This window comes from Papio anubis, chromosome 17 (genome assembly GCF_008728515.1).
Source record: "Papio anubis isolate 15944 chromosome 17, Panubis1.0, whole genome shotgun sequence".
Lineage (NCBI taxonomy): Eukaryota > Metazoa > Chordata > Mammalia > Primates > Cercopithecidae > Papio > Papio anubis.
In genome coordinates, this window is record NC_044992.1 from 68,231,251 (window position 1) to 68,254,407 (window position 23,157).

Below are 23,157 nucleotides of genomic sequence, written 5' to 3' on the forward strand. Positions count from 1 at the left end.
GGTCTCGATCTCCTGACCTCGTGATCCGCCCGTCTCGGCCTCCCAAAGTGCTGGGATTACAGGCTTGAGCCACCGCGCCCGGCCGGAGACGGGGTTTCTTCATGTTGGTCAGGCTGGCCTTGAACTCTCGACCTCAGGTGATCTGCCCACCTCGGCCTCCCAAAGTGTTGGCATTACAGGCGTGAGCCACTGCGCCTGGCCTGATCCAGCTGTTTCTGTACATCACTTCCCTTTTCTGTCTATAAGTACTGCCTACCCAGGTCGCTGGGCAGAGCTCTCTGAACCTTTACTGGTTCAGGGTGCTGCCTGATTCATTGTTTCTTTGCTCAACAAATCTTCTAAATTTAATTTGTTGAAAGGTTTTCTTTTCTTTTTTTTTCCTTGTTTTTGTTTAATAGAGACGGGGGTCTTGTTATGTTGCCCAGGCTGGTCTTGAAATCCTGGCCTCTAGTGATCCTCCTGCCTCAACCTCCCAAAGTCCTGGGATTACAGGAGTAAGCCATTACGCCTGGCCTGCATTTCTTACTATGAGTCAAACTGAACATTTTTTTCACATGTCTAAGAATCATTTTTACATCTTTTTTGGGGAGTTGCTGTTCATATTTTTTTGCCTATTTTTTGATTTGGTTTTCGGTCTATTTTCCTCAAAGTCCTTTACTCTCTCTCTCTCTATATATATACACACCCTTTATCCATGATATATATGGCAAATATTTTCTCCCACCTTTTGTCTTTTGACCTCATGGTGATTTTTTTCATCATGCAACATTTTATTAATGTTCTTTGTTTTTTTTTTTTTTTTTGAGACGGAGTCTCGCTCTGTTACCAGGCTGAAATGCATCTTGGCTCACTGCAACCTCAGCTTCCCGGGTTCAAGCAATTCTCCTGCCTCAGGCTCCTGAGTAGCTGGGACTACAGGCATGCGCTACCATGCCTGGCTAATTTCTGTATTTTTAGTAGAGATCGGGTTTCACCATGTTGGCCAGGATGGTCTCCATCTCTTGACCTCATGATCTGCCCACCTTGGCCTCCCAAAGTGCTGGGATTATAGGCATGAGCCACTGTGCCTGGCCCATTTTATTAATTTTATGTAGTAAAATTTACCAGTCTTATATTGCCTTTGGATTGTGAGTCCTAATTAGAAATCTTTTTCTTACATTCTGGTCAAAGAGCTACTTACCTATGAATTCTTAGAACTCTTGTCATTTCTTTCTTTTTTTTTTTTTTTTTTTGAGACAGTCTTGCTCTGTCACCCAGGCTGGAGTACAATGTTGTGATCTCTGCTCTCTGCAACCTCCACCTCCTGGGTTCAAGTGATTCTCCTGCCTCAGCCTCCTGAGTAGCTGGGTTTACAGGCACGTGCCACCAGGCCTGGCTAATTTTTTGTGTTTTTATTAGAGATAGCGTTTCACCATATTGGCCAGGCTGGTCTCGAACTCCTGACCTTGTGATCCGCCTGCCTCGGCCTCCGTCATTTCATTTTTTTACATTTAGATCTCCGAACCATCTGGAATTTAATTGTTGATGGGAGTTACAGACCTAGTTTGATTTATTTCTAAATGACCACTTGGCTATCTGAGCACCATTAATCACAGGGCTTGGGTCTATTTCTGGACCTTCTATTCCATTCCACTGGTCTGTCTATTCCTGCTTCAGTACCACACTGTTTTAATTATACAGACTTTATCATATGTCTGAATATTTGGTAGAGATAGACCTCTCATAGCTTTTCTTTCGCAGGTATTCCTAGCTCTTCTTACATTTTTATCCTCCATATGAATATGTGTATCAGTTTAGGCTCTAGAAAACATGTTTTGGCATTTTATTGGAATCACATTAAGTTTATTAATTAACTTGCCGAGAACTGACATATTTATGATATTGAGTCATCTTTTCCAAGAACATAAGATGATTTGGCTTATTCAGATCTGCTTCGTGTCTTTCAGGAGTGTTTTAATGTTTTCCTCATACAGACATTGTTGCTCTTGTAAATGGGTTTTCTCTACATTATATCCTCTATTGATTATTATTTATGTTTATGAGTTATTGATTTCCATATGTTAATCTTATATCTGCTAACTTACTATAATATGTAGCCTATTTATCACAGTTTTCCTCTTCTTTTTCTAATTCTTATGCCTCTAATTGACCTATCTTTTCTAATTCTATTGGCTTATACTAGCAGAGTGAGCTAACCCATCAGTGTATTCCACTTTGGACACAGAGTAGACTCAGTGAGGCTCAGTCGTTAAGTTTAGGTAGCCTGAGTTTAAATTTGAGGAGGCCAATATGGGGGTAAGGGGCTGTCTGCCCGTGGCTACTCATTTTCTCTCCTGCTCTGACCTGATGTGGTGTCCACCCTGTCAAAGTCGTTGTGACTAGAGCTTTGTTGGGGAAAAGCATTTATTGCTCTTCAGACCAGATAAGCTGGGGTTAGGCTGCAAACGCCCCTGGCCTGGTCTCCCCGGGGTGGTCCGGGGCCCACCCGCCTCTTGCAGGGTGCAGGGCACCGGGAAGGGGGCAACCCGGGCGGATCCGACCTTCAGCTGCCAGCACAGAGCCGCCGCCTCCCCCCAGCCCCCAACCCCCTGCAAGCTCCCGGACCCCGTCCGGTCCCAGCGTCTGCAGCCCCGGGGATGGTTAGAACCTTGCGTCTTCGCCTCACTCTCCGCTCGCTGCCGACACCTCTCTCAGCCCCGCACGCAGCTCCGTCCTTCAGGTTGCGGGGCAGAGGCTGACAGCCGCCCGGCCCACGCGCGCAAGCTCCTCCTTTGGAGGGGCCGACGCGAAAGCACCTGCGGCAGTGGCGCCAATGGCCCTTCTTCCCCAAGCGCACCCCCGATCAGCGCCCTGCCAAATCGGCTGTGTCCATCCCAAGGTTCGCGATGTATAGAAGCCACAGTGGCGGAGTTCTGCACGTGGGTGGCGCTTCCTTCCACCCGTGTGCAGAACTAAGGAGCCTGGGGTGCCGCGGAGGACAGGGCCCCGCGAACAACAGGGCGCCGAGCTGCCGCCACCTGCCGCCCGGAGCTGGCACTGCACCCTTTTCATGCAAAGCAAATCCCTGTCCCATTGGTCCCCTCTACCAATGAAGTCTAAAGGGTAGCTCCTCTGTCTCGCTTCCACTCTTCTACCAAGGGTCCTTTATTCTATTTACTTATGTATTTATTATTATTATTTTTTGAGACGGAGTCTCTCTCTGTCGCCCAGGCTGGAGTGCAGTGGTGCAATCTCAGCTCACTGCAACCTCCGCCTCCTAGGTTCAAGTGATTCTCCTGTCTCAGCCTCCCGAGTAGCTGGGATTACAGGTGCCCGCCACCACGCCCGGCTTACTTTTGTATTTTTAGTAGAGATGGGGTTTCACCATGTTGGCCAGGCTGGTCTCGATCTCCTGGCCTCAAGTGATCTGCCTGCCTCGGCCTCCCAAAGTGCTGGGATTACCGGCCACCATGCTTGGCCACTTTATTTTATTTAGAATTGTTAGGGGTTGTTCCAGGCTCCAGAGTCCAAATCATGCAGATAGAGCTCAAAGGGTAAGATGAACTGAAATGTCTTTGGCTTAGCTCAGTTCTCGTCGTGGGGGTTTGAGAAAGAAAGCAGGTTAATGGGGAGAATAGAAGAATGAAAGGGACCACGTGCAAAACTGGTCCCTATCCACTGAGTGACAACTAAGGTGCATCTTCACTGTACAAAATTTATTTGCATTTCCATGGACAACAATCATTTGTATTATTATCAGTTTTCTACAACACATAGAGCTGTCAAATAGCTTAAAGACAAGGACAGGTATAGACCTTTCTAGAATCAGATAACCCCTAGAAAGGTCTTCTAGACAATCTGTAGTGAAGTTAAGTAATACCTTCAAGATTTCACAACTGCAAACTTGATCTGGAATTCAAACTAGATCTATATGTTTCTGTAAATCCAGGCTCTTTTCTCTGCATCAAGAAGCTTTTGGGCTGGAAGAGTGTTTTTCACCAGGAATTGTGGTATTCACCACTCATCACCCCATTCCGTTAAAAATCCCTGGCCTCAGGAATCTCCACCAGGACCGACAGCCGTGTACTGAAGAACTTCAGAACCTTACTTAGCCATTTGCCATCTTGAGAGAGCTGTGTTCCCTTGGAACTCCTGAAGGGCTTGGAGCTTGGTCTGAGCCCTGGGAAATGATCAAAGAGTCTCAAGAGTCCCACTGTATCCTGTGCCTTGGAGCGGGCAAGGAGACCACGGCAGCCCAGGCTCCGGTCAGTTCTTGGCTTTGGTAGTTCCAGGACCGGGACGCTGGTATAGCCAGATTATCCCTTCATCGTGTAGCCGCTTCCAGACTTCTCTCTCCAGCTTGAAGTCATGATTTATGTAAAAGATCAGCCGCTTCCATGATGTATCATAGTAGTGATCAGAAAAGCGCTCATGGCCCTCGGTGATGAAGCCATAGGCACTCACCTACATCAAGGTTGGAGGAGAAACGGGGCTTGTAGCTGCTGTCGCCCAGGCTTCTTCTCATGGCTAATTCTGTGTTGAGGGGTGGGGGTTCTTTTCCCCGGCACCATCCCTAGGGGTCTGGGTGCAGGTCCCTGGACACGCACACATAACTGCATGCACCCATACTCATGCCCACCCTCCTTCCCACCAGGGCTGTGCACCCAGCCCATCCATTGTCCTATGCTGAGCAGGCCCAGGAATAGCCCCAGAGCTGTTTCTTCAGGTATTTCTGTAGCTGCAGGGGAGCCTTACCTGGTCACAGAGCTGAAGGGCAGTGAGCAGCAAGAGGGCTCCAGTGGTGGGGCGGTATATCCTCCAGTGGGCACCATCCAGGGTCTTAGACCTCAGAAACCTGTGAAATGCCCCAAGCCCCCAACTGTCAGGAGGCTGCAAGGATAACAGGGACCTGGGCTACGTGTCATGTGCTTTCTGCTCTAACCTGTTCTTCATGTATCGGAGAAAGTCTGGGTGCAGCAACAGGTACCTGTCCATGTGCAGGGCTTCCCGAAAAGCTTCCTGGGGTCTGTGCCTGTGGTTAGGAAGGGGTCGTTCAGACCCAGCTCCCTTACCTGGCCTGGGGTGGGCCAAGTCAGGGTCATGAGCATGACTGGTATCCCATCTCCAGGTGATAGCTAAGGCTGTCCCCACCTGTCCAACCCTTTAGAGCCACTCACGACATGGCTCAGCCTGGGATAAGGGGAGGGCAGGAGGAAAATGGGTACCTGAACCAGAAAAGGTTTTTCGACGTCACCGTCTGATTCATAAGCAGCGCTTCCAGCCACTCATAGTCCCGGGTGCCTTCCAGGAAGTGCAAGTAGCGGACGTCCTGAGGACCAAGAACAGGGAGTGGCCCAAAAGTCCTGCCTCAGGACAACCAGCTGGGGCCCAGCTCTGACTCCAACTGCCCACTTGCTCTCCTCTGGACTGGTCTCACTGTCCTCCCCACTCCTGCCCTTTCATGCAGACTCCATCCAGAGGAAAGCCTCTCCTCTCGCTTCTCCCCTGTGCGCTCCCTCATCCGGAGTCTGGCTGTGGCCAGGCTCCTTCCTCTTTGCTCACCTTCCCCAGAGGCACGTTCTTGAAACCCCGATTGCCCAATATAAGGAGTGACTGGGTCAGGGAGAAGGCAGTAAAGCCGTAGAAGGATGTCCGAGTCCCCACATCCTGTTCGTAGCCTTTAATGAGAGCTCCGCTCAATCTGTGCAGAAAGATACAATCAGATGGAACAGGTGAGCAGAGGAGGGAGATTTGTGTAGGTGGATGGGGAAAGGAAGGAGAAATGGGGGAGGTAGCAGTTACGTGCTGAAATTCTCTGGAGAGCCCAGGAATTCCACCTTCCAGATGCAGCCGTGGAACATCCTAGGGGTCTCTCAGAAGAGTCCTGCGGGAGGGGCGGGGAGGAGGGGAACGGGGGGACGGGAGGGGCGGGGAGGGGGGCGGAAGAACAGGAAGAAAAAGGAGTCGAAGAACTCCGGAAAAAGAACCGAAGAATCCGGAACTCGAAGAAAGAGATCGAACCGGAAGAAAAAGAGAACTCCGGAAGAGAATCACGGAAGAGTCGAGAACCGATAAAGGATCACTCGGAATTTCGTCAATAGATCCGGTCGATCTTCAGAGCAGCTGCTGCTGGGGCACTGGAGGGAAGCGTGTCACGACCTTCTGCACCACTGGAACAAGAGTGGGGGTGCTGTATTCAGAGCCCTGGGAGGGACAAGAGTCTGACCCTTCATTCCTCCCAGGTCTGGCAAACCCCAGGGAAGAGGCGGACCAGAAAGCCAGCTGCCCTCTGCCCTCTGCCCTCTGCCCCGGCCTACTGCACACCCTCCCCTGGGGTGAGGACTCACAGGAGTAGTTGAGCTCCATGAAGCCAAAGGGTGGTGCAAAGTGTTCCAGCCGGTCCCACTCACTCCGGTTGAAGTGTCTGGAGTCCAGGAAGAGAGTAAGGTTGGGCAGAAAGAGTTTCTGGAGCCACGGCGACCTGGAGGCTTTGATCTTCACGGAGTCAGGGCAAGTCTACATGTAGGAGGATGAAGTCAGGAAGGGAGAGACCCAGAAAGGCCATCAGCCGGGAGCTGCACCACTGCAAGAAGGGCTGGGGCTCACAGTTTGGAAGGCACAGCCTCTGCTACCTCTTCCATCCTGTTCTGAGGGTCTGCTCACCCTCCCCTCCCCATTGTCTGGGCTCATTGTGGTCCTGAGGGTTCTGGAAAATGGGTGTTCTCGGCCGTCAAGGCAAATGCACCTTTGTAAGTGTGAGAGGGGCCGCATCTTGGGAATGTGGCATGTGTCCGGTGTGCTGTCAGGGCCATGCTTGCAGTCATATGTGTATAAACGTGTGCATTTTGTGGGCCTTCTCCCTCCCTCCCTTCCCTCCCTTCCCTCCCTTCCCTCCCTTCCTTCCCTTCCCTCCCTCCCTCCCTCCCTCCCTTCCTTCCTTCCATCCTTCCTTCCGTTGATCCTTCCTTCTTCCCGGCAGGGTCTCACTCTGTTGCCCAGGCTGGAGTGCAGTGGTACCATCATAGCTCACTTTAACCTCAAGTGACCCTCCTGCCTCAGCCTCCTGAGTAGCTGGGACTGCAGGCGTATACCCAGCAACATACACATTTTGGATACTGCCCCTCTGTGCAAGGACAGGTGAGAAGGACCATGTGGGCGGGTGTGGTTAAGTCAGACTGTTTCCTTAGGGTTGGGAGAGAGTGAAGGCTGTGGAATTGGCTTTGCAGGGAAGACAAGGCATTCCTGGAGGCCAGAGCTGGGCGTGAGCTTGGGGTATCCTTGTCTGTGAGTCCCTCCCCTGCAGCCCCTGCGAGAGGATGGGGATTCAGGCGCCAAGCCCCAGAGTAGATCACACTCTGTTACCCCAGATGGGTGACCTCCAGGCCTCAGGAGCTCCAGGGCAGGTCCCATCTCACTCACCCCGCTTATGCCGTTCACACCAGGGGTCCGGGGCCTGCTGCTCCTCCTCCCCCATTGTGGCCATCATTGGAAGGATGGGTGGGGCAGAGTCTTGTAGGGCTGAGCTCTGCCTCATAATGAGCTTGGGGCAGGACAAGACCAAATGTAGAAGCAGAGCCCAGGAGCTGAGGAGAGGGTGGGCATGGGAGCCAGAGGGAAGGGGTGGTGGCAAAAACTCACCGTCTGAAGGCCTCCTATTTCGAAGCTGTATTTTTCCTCAAAATCCCACCGAGGCTCAGACTTGAAGTTGGCAGCCTTCAGGCTTTGGTTTCTGTGCGTCGTGGGGCTCTGGAAAGGGGAAGGGGGTGGGGTGACCTGAGCTTTCTTCTCCTTGGGTGGGATGACTGCCGTGGTCACTCCTTTCTGTCTTGTCCTTGTTGACCCTGCTCCTGTGGGGGCCAGCATAAGCGGCCGACTTTTGGGAATGAGCGTCTTGGCCGTGGTCGCCGCTTTGCCCTGGTGCTTCACCGACACTGTCCTGGTGGCCGTCAGCTTCCTGGTCTGGCCCCCATTTCCTTGGGTCGTCTTTGTGTCCTGGCTCTTCCATGACTGTGCCTCTGTCCTGCCAGAGGCCGTGCCTGCTTCTTGCCCTCTGGGTGACAGTGTGTTCACTGTGGTTTTCTCTTTTTCTGGGCTCTTCCATGCTGCCGTCTGTGCTGTGTCGGGTGCCTTGTCCTGCTCCTCCGGTGGTGTCTGGTTGGCCTCCTTCCCTGTGTCTCCGGTGGTGTGGGCTTTGGGCTGGGTTTGTATGTTGAGGGTATTGTTCTCTGGCACTGGCTCTGCGTAGATGGTTGTCCTCCTTGCTCTTGCGGGTACCTGGGACTTAGGCTTTGCCAGGGACTGTGGAGACCTTTCTTTAATGTTCTCTGTGCGTTGATGCCTAGGGACAGAGATAACCTTTGATGAAGGCTGAAGATTGTGGAAACAGGTCAGAAGCATAAGTAGTTTTTTTTTTGTTTTGTTTTTGTTTTTGAGACAGAGTCTTGCTGTGTCATCCAGGCTGGAGTGCAGTAGTGCAATCTCAGCTCACTGCAACCTCCATCTCCTGGGTTCAAGTGATTCTCCTGTCCCGAGTAGCCTGCCACCAGCCTGGCTAATTTTTGTATTTTTAGTAGAGATGGGGGTTTCACCAAGTTGGCCAGGCTGATCTCAAACTCCTGACCTGCCCAGTGATCCACCTGCCTCGGCCTCCCAAAGTATTGGGATGACAGGTGTGAGCCACTGCGCCCGGCCAGAAAATAGATTCAGACAAAAGTGGAATAGAATTTGAGATACGTATATAGGACATACAGGAGAGCATCTTATCCAACAAACGTTTACTAAATGTCTATTCTGTGCAGTGTGCTGTGCAGGCACTGGGAATACAAATTTGAATAAGGCACAGACCTTGGACCTATGTAATACACGATTATTGTTATTTAAGGCAGGAAACAAAGGTTGTTGATCACTGGAGAAAGGCAGGGCCGGCCAAGGCAATATTGGAAGCAGGCTGATTACCTAGGCGAGCCCTTCCTCCATTAGGGCCTCCCCGCCTGAGCTGCAGCTGACCCTGGTTGGTATTTCCAGCCTTTCTCAGCCTCAGAGCAACACATTTATTCAGGGTTTCCAGTGGGGGCAATCTCTATTCTGACCTTGAAACTGAAGCCTAAATTTCCCAGCGGTGTTAGGAAAGGGCTGACAGCTGACAGTTCTTCCTCCTTACCTCCCAGGGATCCTTCCTCCTTGAAACACCTTTTTTTTTTTTTTTTTTTTTTTTTTTTTTTTGAGATGGAGTCTGGTTCTGTCGCCCAAGCTGGAGTGCAGTGACGCGATCTCAGCTCACTGCACCCTCCCCCTCTCTGGTTCAAACAATTCCCCAGCCTCAGCCTTCCGAGTAGCTGGGATTACAGGCGCATGCCACCATGCTTGGCTAATTTTTTTTTTGTATTTTTAGTAGAGATGGGGTTTCACCATGTTGGCCAGAATGGTCTTGATCTCTTGATCTCATGATCTGCCCTCTTTGGCCTCCCAAAGTGCTGGGATTTTACAGGTGCGAGCCACCGCCCCCCACCTTTTTTTTTTTTTTCTTTAAGAGACAGGGTCTTTCTCTGTCACCCAGGTTGGAGTGCAGTAGCACATCATAGCTTACTGCAGCCTCAAACTCCTGGGCTCAAGCGATCCTCTGGCCTCAGCCTCTCAAGTAGCTGGGACTACAGGCATGCACCACCATGCCCAGCTAATCTGTGTGTATGTGGAGGGGGGGCGGGGGCGGTGTGCGTGCGCGTGTGCGCGTCTGTGTTTTTAGAGACTGGGTCTCACTGTGTTGCCCAGGCTGGTCTCAAATTCCTCACCTCAAGTGATCCTCTGGCCTTGGCCTACCAGAGTGTTGGTATTACAGGCGTGAGACACTGCATCTGGCCTAAACACACACATTTTTAACTGGACTTGCTTAGAAAATGCCTCTGCCTTTGTTATATGACTCAGAGAAGTAGCTTAGATGAGAGAGATTTCTGACCAGAAAGGAGAGATGGGCCTCAGGGCAGGGTTGGACTGAGATATGGAGCATCCCAAAAAGGCTAATGGGCTTCAAACCCTAATTCTTTCTGTATTTTGCATTTTCAACTAAGAAAAAGAAAAGGAAAAATTTATTATAAGAATAGAAAGTGTTTTAAGGAACCCAAGAGCAGGAAGTAGTTGAGCCTCTGGGAGGGCTTGGAACCAGGAATCTTTCTCTAAGACTTTATCTCCATCTCACCTCTCCCTCTGAATCAGCTTTCTTCTTCTCTTTCTTTCTGTCTCTGCAGACAGGTCTCCTCTGCTCTCCAGCCCACGGGCTGGGGGAAGATTGCCATCCCATAACATCTGTGCTGGGGACTGTGGACTCTCTTTGCTCCCAATTTTTCACTCTTGCAGGAGAAGACTGTGGCCCCCTTGCGTCCTATCTCCATCCCTTTCCAGGGGTCTTGGTCACATACTATGTGACATTCTGGGGCTCACTCTGTGCATGGGAGGAGGACACTTTTAAGAGGAAGAGGGGGTTATTGGTTCATGAACTGGGAAGACACCCCCAAAGTATCCAGTCTGAAAGAATGCCACTCCACACAGAGTGAAAAACCTGAGTGAGTGAAGAACACATTCTTGATCAATTCATTCCACATTTGCCTGGTAGAAGGTCTGAGTGCTGTGGGCGGGCGGGTGTGAGGCTCGCCACTCCTCTTGGTCTGACTACTCAGTGTAAGCTCCAAGCTCGCTTGGGCCATTCAGCAAAATCCAAGCTGTTCACTCGGTTTAACAAACAGCTCTTGTTACCCAGCAAAGCCTCTTGGTAGATTCATTTCCCAATCCCCAACCTCAAGAAGCCTACGGAAACTTCCCTTCCACACTCCGGCAGCACTCTGCAGAGAGGAATTCTGCAGAACGACATTTTCCCTATCTCGCACATTTTCATGGACGTAGCTGCCTGGCTGGCAGACACCTTAACTTGGCCGTGGCGGGGAGACATGAGGAGGCAGGGGTAGTTTTTGACATCACACATCTCAAGCCACATAGCACGGACAGCTGGCCGTCTGCTTAGTGGCCAAAGTGACCCTGAAGAGGTAAGGCACTCCTCTCTGGAGCCCTGTCTGGCGGCAGGAAGTCACAGCAATAACCCAGGTAGTGACAAAATTATGTAATTAAGTTTCATTTAATTCCCTATAATTAAGTACACCTATGATTGCTAGGGCTGGGGTGTTGAGAGAGGCATTTCCTTATTCTCATGCATGGTGTTTACTAAACCCTCAAATTGGATCCATATGCTGAGTGCCCTGTATTCAACGTGTTCGGCCCTGTGTGGTCTGACCCTGTGAGCTGGGCTGGGGTGTGGGAAGGCTTTTTTCCATTAATGACTTCTAGTCCGGAGGCACAGGAAAATTAATCATGGATCATACCCAAGCAAAAAGCAACTTACCTGCATAATCGTAATCTACTGGGGAAGTAAAAATATAAAATGTACTTTAATAAATGAATTTATTGGCTGGGTGAGGTGGCTCATGCCTGTAGTGCCAGCATTTTGGGAGGCCGAGGCGGGCAGATCACCTGAGGTCAGGAGTTCAAGACCAGCCTGGCCAACATGGTGAAGCCCCGTCTCTACTAAAAATACAAAAAAATTAGTCAGGCATGGCGGCACGCACCTGTAGTCCCAGCTACTTGGGAGGCTGAGGCACACTGGGCAGCAGAGGTTGCAATGAGTCGAGATTGTGCTATTGTACTCCAGCCTGGGCGACAGAGCAAGACTCTGTCTCAATTAAAAAATAATAATAATGGCCAGGCATGGTGGCTCACGCCTGTAATCCCAGCACTTTGGGAGGCCGAGGTGGGTGGATCACTTGAGGTGGGGAGTTTGAGACCAGCCTGACCAGCATGGAGAAACACCGTCTCTACTAAAAATACAAAATTAGCTGGACATGGTGGCACATGCCTGTAATTCCAGCTACTTGGGAGGCTGAGGCCGGAGAATTGCTTGAACCTGGGAGGCGGAGGTTGCGGTGAGCCGAGATCACGCCATTATATTCCAGCCTGGGCAACAAGAGTGAAACTCCATCTCAAATAGTAATAATAATCAATCGATTGATCATGAACAAGAATTGCACAAAGAAACAGGAAAATAATTGTTTGGCAACCTCCTCCCTCTCTGTATATATATTTTTTCTTTTTTTTTTTTTGAGACTGAGTCTCTGTTGCCTAGGCTGGAGGGCAGTGGCGTGTTCACAGCTCACTGCAGCCTCGACCTCCCAGGCTCAAATGAGTCTCCTGCCTTGGCCTCCTGAGTAGCTGGGACTACAGGTGCATGCGCCACCAGGTCCAGCTACCTACCTTCTATATTTTTAAGTGCACATCACCAAGGGGTGTGGGTGTTGAGATAGGCATTTCCTTACCTGGAAATACCTGGAAGTGAAGATGTGGCAAAAGGTTCAAAGTTCATTTATGCCTGCAGCCATGACACACCTATTGGCCAGAGAGCGGTATTTTCCAAGAATATAGTACAAGAGATAACACAGAAATGTTGAAGTTGACTAGGATATTGAAGAGGCTGAAACTGAAATTTGAAAAAAATACCGCAATCAAAGGTCACTGACTAATAAAGCCAGTAGGAGTAGAAGATTATTTTATGGAGGATAAGAAAAGAGCTGAAAAGATTCCTTTGATTCTCTAAATAATTTTGCACCTGGGCTCCCGCCTTCTATGGCACGGAGACCGGAAGTGGCTGCAGGTGAGTTGCGCCTGGTATGTGGCGAATGGCTGGTCACACAGATTCGCCTCTATTCACGTCCCTAACTCCTGGGGTCTCTCTCAGTCCCCACCATCAACTTTGTCCTCATTTTATCTCAGGCCCCCAGGCTGGGCAAGCTTTCCTCTTCCAGGTTTCATATTTGGTTCCCACAGCTTTGTTGCTGCTTCTCCTTGAAAGGAGGACAAGCCATCCCTTCGCTCTGCCCTGTGTCCCTCTCCACTCCCTGCTGCGGAGCTCTCTACCTTCAACTGCTCCTGCCTCCTGTGCCCCATGTTGTTAGCCGGGCCTGGAGTTTCCAGGACTCCCTGGTATCCACAGAGGCTATTCCAGCCCCCTTTTGGTGTTTGATCAGCGCTCAGGGTCTCCTGTCTCATGTGAAATAGAAACCAGCCATATTCTGCTTTTCTTTTCAAACTCCAAAGTTGGCTGGGTGTGGAGACTCACACCTGTAGTCCCAGCACTTTGGGAGGCCAAGGCGGGGAGGCGGATCACCTGAAGTCAGGAGTTCGAGACCAGCCTGGCCAACATGGTGAAACCCCGTCTCTACTAAAAATATAAAAATTAGCTGGGCATGGCGGTGGGCACCTGTAAACCCAGCTACTTGGGAGGCTGAGGCAGGAGAATCACTTGAACTCAGGAGGCAGAGGTTGCAGTGAGCTGAGATTGCACCACTGCACTCCAGCCTGAGTGACACAGCAAGACTCTGTCTCAAAAAAACAAAAACAAAAAACAAACTCCAAAGTTTATTTTCCTTGGAAAATCCTGAAAGTTTTCTAAAAGCAAATGAATGCTTTATTTTTACAACTTTACTTTGACTTTGGATGTGTCTATATGCTGCTTCTGTGACTAAAAGCTATATGATTGCCTCAATTCTCTTTGTATACTGGAAAAAATGGCAGAAATCCATATTCTCTTGTATTCTGAGTGTTCTTTTTTGAAATCAAAGCCTGTGTGGTGGTTTTCAGCCACCTCAGTCTTAGTGGTGAGATCCTAGTGGGGATGTTATGTTCTGAGACTTGAGAGAAAACAGGAAAAATGAGTCAGTTGCTGCTCATCATACTTCAGTGGCTGGATCCACCTTCCAGTGCTCCCCCTGAACAGATGGGTCCCCAGCATTCTAAAAGATGCCCTTCACCTAGCTGAACTCACTGTGGGCCAGAATGCCAGTCAGCTGGTTTGAAAGTTAGATGTCCTGGGCCAGGCGCGGTGGCTCAAGCCTGTAATCCCAGCACTTTGGGAGGCCGAGACGGGCGGATCACGAGGTCAGGAGATCGAGACCATCCTGGCTAACCCGGTGAAACCCCGTCTCTGCTAAAAAATACAAAAAACTAGCCGGGCGAGGTGGCGGGCGCCTGTAGTCCCAGCTACTCGGGAGGCTGAAGCAGGAGAATGGCGTGAACCCGGGAGGCGGAGCTTGCAGTGAGCTGAGATCCGGCCACTGCACTCCAGCCTGGGCCACAGAGCGAGACTCCGCCTCAAAAAAAAAAAAAAATAGAAATAAAAAATACACAAACAGGTCAGGCGTGGTGGCTCATTCCTGTAATCCCAGCACTTTGGGAGGCTGAAGCAGGCAGATCACTTGAGGTCAGGAATTCGAGACCAGCCTGGCCAACACAGTGAAACCCTGTCTCTACTAAAAATACAAACATAAGCTGGGTGTGGTGGTGCATGCCTGTCATCCCAGCTACTCAGGAGGCTGAGGCAGGAGAATTGCTTGAGCCTGGGAGGTGGAGGTTGCAGTGAGCAGAGATCGCACCACTGCACTCCAGTCTGGACAGCAAAGAGAGACTCTGTCTCAAAACAACAACAACAACAACAAACTAACTAAATGAGACACCTTATGGAAAGTTCTACGAGAGTTTGAAAACACAATGCAATGTTTATTCTGCAATATTCATTGAGTAGCCATGCATGTCAGGCATGCAGAGGTATCTGCTAGAGATTAAAGATAAAAAAGCAATGGTCACTGGTTTTAAGAGGCTCACAGTCTATAAGAGAAACAGACATGAGTATAATCAGCTGCCTTAAAGTGTCATCGGTATGATGATATTAGTCATATGTATGCAAGGCTGTGGTGACAGCCTAGGGAGGCAGTTCTGCTCGGGGGGATACTTTGGTATGGAGGGGTTACCTAAGCTGAGTCTTTTTCTCCTGAGTCTTCAGAAGTGAACTTTTATGAATTATTTTTATTTTTATAAAAGCAATGTGTGCTTATTACGGAACAAGCAGAAGCTGCTTTCAAACATGAAAGGATAGCAACCTCCTATTATCCCAGTCCCTTCAAAGAATCTCTTGTTAGTACCTCAGGGCATGAACAGCTGGATCCCTTTTCTACGCCTGTCATGCTTTTGAATATAATTATATAATATTTTGAAATGTTATTTAATTGTTTCCCTCTCCACCCCACTCCCATGCACCCAGCAGTTAAGATTCAGTTCCACGTTCAAGATGTAGTAAAACAGATCAATCTTGGAGAAGTTATGAGGGAAGGACTTTATTACTTCCTCCTACCATTGTCCTTTCCCTGGAAAGATTTACTCTGCTGGGTGGCGGGAATGAGAGAAGGAAGGATCTGTGGGTTCCAAGGTCAGAGGACCCTGCTTCCTGGCAGTGTTCCAAGGGTCTAACAAGACCCCTGAAAAAAAAAATGAATCCTGAGCCTAGGAAGAGAGGACCACAGACAGTGTCAGAAAAGTCTCACACTGAGCTGAGATCGCGCCACTGCACTCCAGCCTGGACAACAGAGCGAGACTCCGTTTCAAAAAAAGAAAAAAAAAGAAAAGTCTCTCACATATAAGCCAGGTGGACCTGAAAGAGCGAAGCAGCAGGAACAATGACTGCTTCAGCAGCGACTCAATAGCTAAGAGTCAGCAACCCACTCTCATGCCTTGGCACGGCATCAGACGTCCTAGAGCCCTTAATACCATCCTGCAGAGGAGCAGGAACAACTGAGATTAAGTTTTCCTGAAGCTTGGTGGATGGGAGTTCAGAATCAGCAATCAGGAGGTGATAGAAAATAAAGTTCTTTTCTTTTCTTTTTGGACACAGAGCCTCACTCTGTTGTCCAGGCTAGAGTGCAGTGGCATGATCTCGGCTCACTGGAAGCTGAGGTTCAAGCGATTCTCCTGCCTCAACCCCCTGAGTACCTGGGATTCCATGTACGTGCCACCGTGCCCGGCTAATTTTCATATTTTTAGTAGAGATGGAATTTTTGCCATGCTGGCCAGACTGGAGAAAATAAAGTGACAGCAAGAAACTGACAAACAGAACCCGTAGGTCTGTTTTTACAGCTCACTCTTAATTACCATCTCCAAAGCTAAAACAAGCATAGATCTTCCAAAACATTTACACTGGATGATGGAAGCCAAGCAGAGACATAGTCTTAGATGACATCTACACATCAGTGAACACATGATGCACGTGGGTGTGTCTAAGATGATATGAGAGATAGTCCGATGGGTTTGAAATCACAGAATTGGCTTTTTTATTTTTATTTTTTTGAGACAGAGTCTTGCTGTGTCACCCAGGCTGCAGTGCAGTGGAGCAATCTTAGCTCACTGCAACCTTTGCCTCCCGAGTTCAAGCGATTCTCTGTGATAAAAGCGAAAATAGCCTCCTGAGTAGCTGGGATTACAGGCAACCGCCACCACGCCTGGCTAACTTTTGTGTTTTTATTTATTTATTAATTATTACTATTATTATTATTATTATTATTATTTTTTTTTTTTTTTTTGAGACGGAGTCTCGCTGTGTCTCCCAGGCTGGAGTGCGGTGGCGCGATCTCGGCTCACTGCAAGCTCCGCCTCCTGGGTTCACGCCATTCTCCCGCCTCAGCCTCCGAGTAGCTGGGACTACAGGCGCCCGCCACCACCTTGACTAATTTTTTTGTATTTTTTAGTAGAGCCCGGGGTTTTTTCACCGTGTGTTAGCCAGGATGGTCTCGATCTCCTGACCTCGTGATCCCGCCCGTCTCGGCCTCTCTAGAATGCTGGGATTACAGGCTTGAGCCACAGCCCGGCCTATTATTTTTTTTTGAGGCGGAGTCTTACTCTGTCGCCCAGGCTGGAGTGCAGTGGCGGATCTCAGCTCACTGCAAGCTCCGCCTCCCGGGTTTAAGCCATTCTCCTGCCTCAGCCTCGGAGTAGCTGGGACTACAGGCGCCCACCACCTCGCCCGGCTAGTTTTTTGTATTTTTTAGTAGAGACGGGGTTTCACTGTGTTAGCCAGGATGGTCTCGATCTCCTGACCTCGTGATCCGCCCGTCTCGGCCTCCCAACTATTATTTTTTTGAGATAGAGTTTCACTCTTGCTGCCCAGGCTGGAGTACCATGGCACGCCCTTGGCTCACAGCAAGCTCCGCCTCCCGGATTCAGGCAATTCTCCCTGCCTCAGTCTCCCAAGTAGCTGGAATTACAGGCACTGGACCATGCCTGGCTAATTTTTGTATTTTTTAGGAGAGACAGGGTTTCACCATGTTGGTCAGGCTGGTCTCGAACTCCTGACCTCAGGTGATCCGCTCGCCTCGGCCTCCCAAAGTGCTGGGATTACAGGCGTGAGCCACTGTGCCCGACCTCATAGAATTGTCTTGAAGTTCTTCTGCTACACTCCTCCCACCATCCTATTTGTTGCCAAGTCCAGCTGATCTGACTTCTTCTCAGTCCTTTCTTCCTATTCACACTGTCCTTGCTCACGGTCTTATTAATGTTATCCTAAACCATTGCAATGGCCTCTGAACTATCCCCTCTAAAACCACGTTCCCCCGATCATCCATCCTGTAATCTATTGACAGAGTACTCTGCATAAAGCATGAATTTACTCAAGTTAACTCCCTTACTCTAAAGTTTTTGAGAGCCATAAAGTTTAAACGTTTTGGCATGTTTTTTAAGGTGACAAATTCATTCTTTCATCAACAAGCATTTTATAAAGCACCTTCACTGGGTCCAGGCCCTGTTCAAAGCACTGAGGAAACACAGACAATAAGACAATGCCGGCCGGGCTCAGTCACTCATGCCTGTGATCCCACCACTTTGGGAGGCTGAGGCAGGTAGATCGCTTGAGGCCAGGAATTCAGGACCAGCCTGGCCAATATGGCGAAACCCCGTCTCCACTAAAAATACAATAATTAGCCGGGCATGGTGGTGTGCGTCTGTAGTTCCAGATACTCTGGAGGCTGAGGCAGGATAATCGCTTGAACCTGGGAGGTGAGGTTGCAATAAGCCAAGATCGCACCACTGCACTCCAGCCTGGGCGACAGAGTCAGACTCCATCTTGAAAAATAAATAAATAAAAGAAATTACATAATTCATGTAATCTCACAAATTCATGTAATTACATGATAAACACACACACACTAGGTGCTCTACCTGGCTCTAAACTCTTTTATTCCACCAAGCCAGCCAGGCCAGAGCTCAGACCTTGGCTGCTGGAGGTGGGGAGTGGGGGTAGGAGACATGGGGGATGAGATGAGGGGGAGATTGGGGGAGCTGGAGAGAGGGGGGCAGTAAAAGAAAACTCCCCCTTGGCCGGGCGCGGTGGCTCAAGCCTGTAATCCCAGCACTTTGGGAGGCCGAGACGGGCGGATCACAAGGTCAGGAGATCGAGACCATCCTGGTTAACACGGTGAAACCCCGTCTCTACTAAAAAACACAAAAAACTAGCCGGGCGAGGTGGCAGGCGCCTGTAGTCCCAGTTACTTGGGAGGCTGAGCCAGGAGAATGGTGTAAACCCGGGAGGCGGAGCTTGCAGTGAGCTGAGATCTGGCCACTGCACTCCAGCCTGGGCGACAGAGCTAGACTCCGTCTCAAAAAAAAAAAAAAAAAAAAAAAAAAGAAAACTCCCCCTCTTTTTTCAAGTTGTAACTCCTCCTGTATGGTTACTTAAGTGAGCGCCTGTCTTGGAGGGTGGGGCTGGGGGTCCCTGCCTGCCCTGAGGTTCATTTAGCTTCTGTCTGATGTTGGGGGCCCCTGCGCACTTGGTGGTCTCTGCACATTAGTAAATGTGGTTTCTCTGGGGAGGGGTTCACCTTTACACTGAGAATCCCCGCAGGAGGGTCCTTTCTAGGATCACGTCTCCCACTGCCCCCTGCGGCATTTAGTGTCCCCAACACTGTTCTGGAGTGAGTGTCCCATTACTGCTCCAGCAGGTAACTGGGCAGGTGAGGGCTGTGGTCTCTGCCCTGCCACCAGGAAGCGCTGAACTTCCCTTCCACTGCCTTCTGGGCTGTGAAGACCTGGGAGGGAGGGGCAGGGTGGTTCTGTCTCTTCCCAGGTACATTACATTGTGGACAGTTCCAACAACTTCCTGCCTTCAGAAATCTCTAGACCAGAACCAGATGCCACTCTACTTAACATTTGCCCCTCAACTCCAGAGCATGTGGTATCTGCTGGGAAGGCCAGGCCTGGTCACTATGAGTGACTCTCGGGCAGCCCGCTCCCACCCCAAAACGTCGCCCCAGAAGGACTCTAACCCTCTGAGCTTCTCTCCTCCCCTGTCATCTTATCTAAGCTAGCTTGTCCTGGGTTTTTGTCAGTTGCAATCAAGAGTTCCAACAAATACAAACCTATATTCACATCATACACAAAAGTAAATTTCTTTTTTTTTTTTTTGAGACTGAGTCTGGCTCTGTCGCCCAGGCTGGAGTGCAGTGGCCGGATCTCAGCTCACTGCAAGCTCCGCCTCCCGGGTTTACGCCATTCTCCTGCCTCAGCCTCCCGAGTAGCTGGGACCACAGGCGCCCGCCACTTCGCCCGGCTAATTTTTTGTATTTTTAGTAGAGACGGGGTTTCACCATGTTAGCCAGGATGGTCTCGATCTCCTGACCTCGTGATCCACCCGTCTCGGCCTCCCAAAGTGCTGGGATTACAGGCTTGAGCCACCGCGCCCGGCCACAAAAGTAAATTTCTGATGGATTCCTATTAAGCTTAAAGAACAAAAGTACAGAAATATCAGTAGAAAGTGTAAAAGAAAATGTATATAATGTTAGGGGTGGGAATGACCTTCCTAAAAATTGCACGAAGTCCACTGACCATAAAGGAAAAGAGAGACTTCTGTCTGACATACGATATCACAAACAATGAAATACAACTGAACACATGTCAGGCTGAACAAGATATTTTGAAACAGGAATTAAAAGAAATTAAAGAATGTGTAAGCAAAAACTCAGATGTATGTAAAAAAAAACCCCAATTCCCCCTAAGAAAGAAAAAGAGGTGGAATCCTCTAAAAATTAACTGCCTGTTTTTCTGACTGTGGCTAGTGAGCCTTATCTCTCCTTTCCCAGGCATGGCGAAGACCCTGTTTCTCTAGCTGTGCAGCTGCAAGGTCACTAGGCAAATAAACTCAAGTCGTAAAACATATTTCTCCTTGAAAAGTAAGAAATGATGTAATGCAAGTCTCAATTGACTTTGTTTCTTGCTTCTGTAATACGCTTCCCCCTGCACAGATCTCCCCCAGCCCCACAAAATGCTTAAAAGGTAACCTGACTCGTTGTTTGGGGCTCAGTTTTTTTTGGATGTTAATCTGAGCCGGTGCACCTAAATAATAATAATAAATCCTCCTCAACCCCTCGGTCTCTCTGATTCCTAAATTATCCCACTGCATTTCGAAGTATTGTAACATATATGATAAAAAAAGGTTAACATCCCTAATACACAAAAAGCTTCTACAAATATGAAAAAGGTAAATAACTTAAAAAAAAAGAAGAAAAGATATGAACAGGTCATTCATGGAAAAATACAAATGACTAATAAAGTTAAGATCCTCAAATTCATCAGTGATCTGAGAAATGCAAATTAAAAAGAGAAACACTTTCACCTATCAGATAATTAAACCTTCAAAACCTTAATGAAAGCCAGTGTGGTCCTGGGAGGTAAAGTGAACTCACACCTGTTGGTGTAGCATTCTGAGAGAATGATTCAGTGGTGTCCATTGACATTTCATGTAAACATATCCATTGTCTGGGCAATTCCACTTCGAGAAATCTACCCAGAAATCACTTACGCAAGTGCTCAAAGGTATGTGAGAAACTTGATAGGGGTTGGTTAAGTAAACGGTACCTATCCTGTGGAATGCTAAGCAACTGTTCAAAGAAGAGAGTAGACCTGTATGTCCCGACATGGAAAGATGTCCATGATATAGTGTGACTTACAAGGTCAACCTGTGGGACAATGTATAGCATGAGATACATATATATGTATATATACATATATTTGAGATATATATATAACTTTCTTGTGCATATATCTGTAAATCTATATGATATATATGTGTATATATCGATCTCTCTATATACAATATCTATATATACATATATGTCTCATGCTACATATTGACATATAGTATATCAATATATAGCATATATAGTATGTATATCTATATGCTATATGTAGATATCTATATCTCCATCTATCTATCCATCTATCTGTCCATCTATCTGCCTATCTACCTATGTAGCTATCTTTCTTTCTATCTATCTATCTATCTATCTATCTGGCTTGTATAGCATAAAGGTAATGAGCACAGGGTATGGCACCAGAATGCCTTTGAATCTTGGCCCTGCCACATACTAGCAGGGTGATCTTGGAAGAATCACTTCAGTTCTGTGTGTCTCAGTGTCCTCTTAATAATGAGAATTAGTGAGTTAATGTACATCAAGCATTTAGAATAGGGGCTGGCACATAGTAAATACTATAGCAGTGTTAGCTGCATAATAATAGAATTCCGTGTACCTTCAAGTGTCAAGAGTATTCACCTTGAAGAGCGGACAGAAGTGGAGGTATAATAGGGAGACTCACTTCCTGCTTCACCTTTCTGTATTTTTTTTTTAACTCTACGAGAACCTGCATTACTTTCAACGTTTAAGAACAGTGAAATGAAATTATTGGCTGGGCACAGTGGCTCACGCCTGTCATCCCAGTGCTTTGAGAGGCCGAGGTGGGTAGATCACTTGAGGTCAGGAGTTCAAGACCAGCCTGGCCAACATGGTGAAACCCTGTCTCTACTAAAAATACAAAAACTTAGCCAGGCCTGGTGGTATGCGCCTGTAGTCCCAGCTACTCAGGAAGCTGAGGCTTGAACCTGGGGGGTGGAGGTTGCAGTGAGCTGAGATCATGCCACTGCATTCCAGCCTGGGCAACACAGTGAGACTCTGTCTCAAAAACAAAAGAGAAGAGAAGAAAAGAAAAGAAAAGAAAAGGGCCTCTTACTGCTGGAGATGTGTGTATTTTCTAAGAAAAATGGTCTAGAAGGTTTTTTTGAAAGATTAACTTGGTGTCCACAACTGAAACTTGGTGTCCCTCCATTTTACCCACAAACTAAGGGTGAGTCCGGGTCTGAAACAAGTGGAACACAGGATGGCTCTTTCACTTCAGGACATAGAGAATGGCATGTAAAAACGAACCCAATGCTGCTGCCATTACTCACAGTCCCAGAGGGGAAAGCAGTCATGTCTTCTGTCTGCACTCTGCAGACCTAACCCATCAGTTCTCAAACTCCTGTACGGGTCCCATGGTATCTGGACATGTTCATCCCGTGGCGTCTTAATTCCCCACTGCCACCCCTTCTGTTCCCTGCAAGTCTTCCCATTAGTCTTTCTTCCCAGTGGTTCTTGAGAACATTCCTGACCCCTGACACTCCCATGTGGACACACAGGTGGCTCAGACTTTCCCTGTCCTCCCTGGGCTATCATTTTTCTGTTTCCTCAAATGAATGAAATAAGAGGAGTGGAAAGGACGAGAATCTTACCTGGAAGGCTTTGTTTGAGGCTCCTTAATAAAGGAGGGCAAGGCGAAGAGAAAGAAGACCAGGAGAGCCAGGAGCAAGGACCACTGGATGCCTTGGCTCAGGTGCCTGCATCTCCACAGGCAGGACCTCATGGCGGTGGGTCGGGTTCTAGAGGAAGGTTCTGCATGTCCTGGGGCCTTGAGGTAGGCAGCTGGGAGTCTCACCGCTCAGGTTTCCTGGCCGGGAAGTGCACACTCTTTGTCTCAACAATGAGCCACTCCGGCAAGTGCTGAGTTTATCAGTCTCTGCCAGGGAAGGGAGGAACCGCCTTCACTGCTTTATAAAGGCTTATAGGCTGGCGTGGCTTGAAGGAAGGGAAACTCCTTATGTTCAAACACGTTCACCTTCCTTTTCTGTGTCTCTGAAGCCAATATCTGAAAGTCAAGCTTTATGAGAAAAATAACCACATTATATGCGATCTCATCTTGGTCAGGTTACTTAACCCATCTGCCGCCATATAAATGGAAAAAGCAGTTATCTTCCTTGTGGGATTATCATGAAGACACCTTGAGGCCGCCATGGACAGTGCTTTGTTTGTGGTAGGCACCCAACACACATGTTCAACACTTTAGCTCAACCTTCCCTGTTTCTCATCTGAGATCATGACCATTACAACAATGACCAGCACGTATGAGGGCTTGCTCTGAGCCGGGCACTGGTGAGTCTTCACAGGCACTCATGAAACCCTC

At 48.7% G+C, this 23,157-nt stretch overlaps 1 protein-coding gene across 1 annotated transcript; it reads right to left on the reverse strand.

The window, feature by feature from the left end:
* Nucleotides 1-3,676: 3,676 nt before the first annotated feature.
* Nucleotides 3,677-23,156, reverse strand: ST6GALNAC1 (ST6 N-acetylgalactosaminide alpha-2,6-sialyltransferase 1). Its single transcript, XM_031657800.1, is given in 9 exon segments — nt 3,677-4,443; nt 4,735-4,834; nt 4,922-5,011; nt 5,205-5,308; nt 5,542-5,705; nt 5,994-6,149; nt 6,327-6,495; nt 7,618-8,317; nt 22,430-23,156. Coding segments are annotated over 9 exon segments (1,812 nt in total). The 5' UTR covers nt 22,561-23,156; the 3' UTR covers nt 3,677-4,245.
* Nucleotide 23,157: the final 1 nt, after the last annotated feature.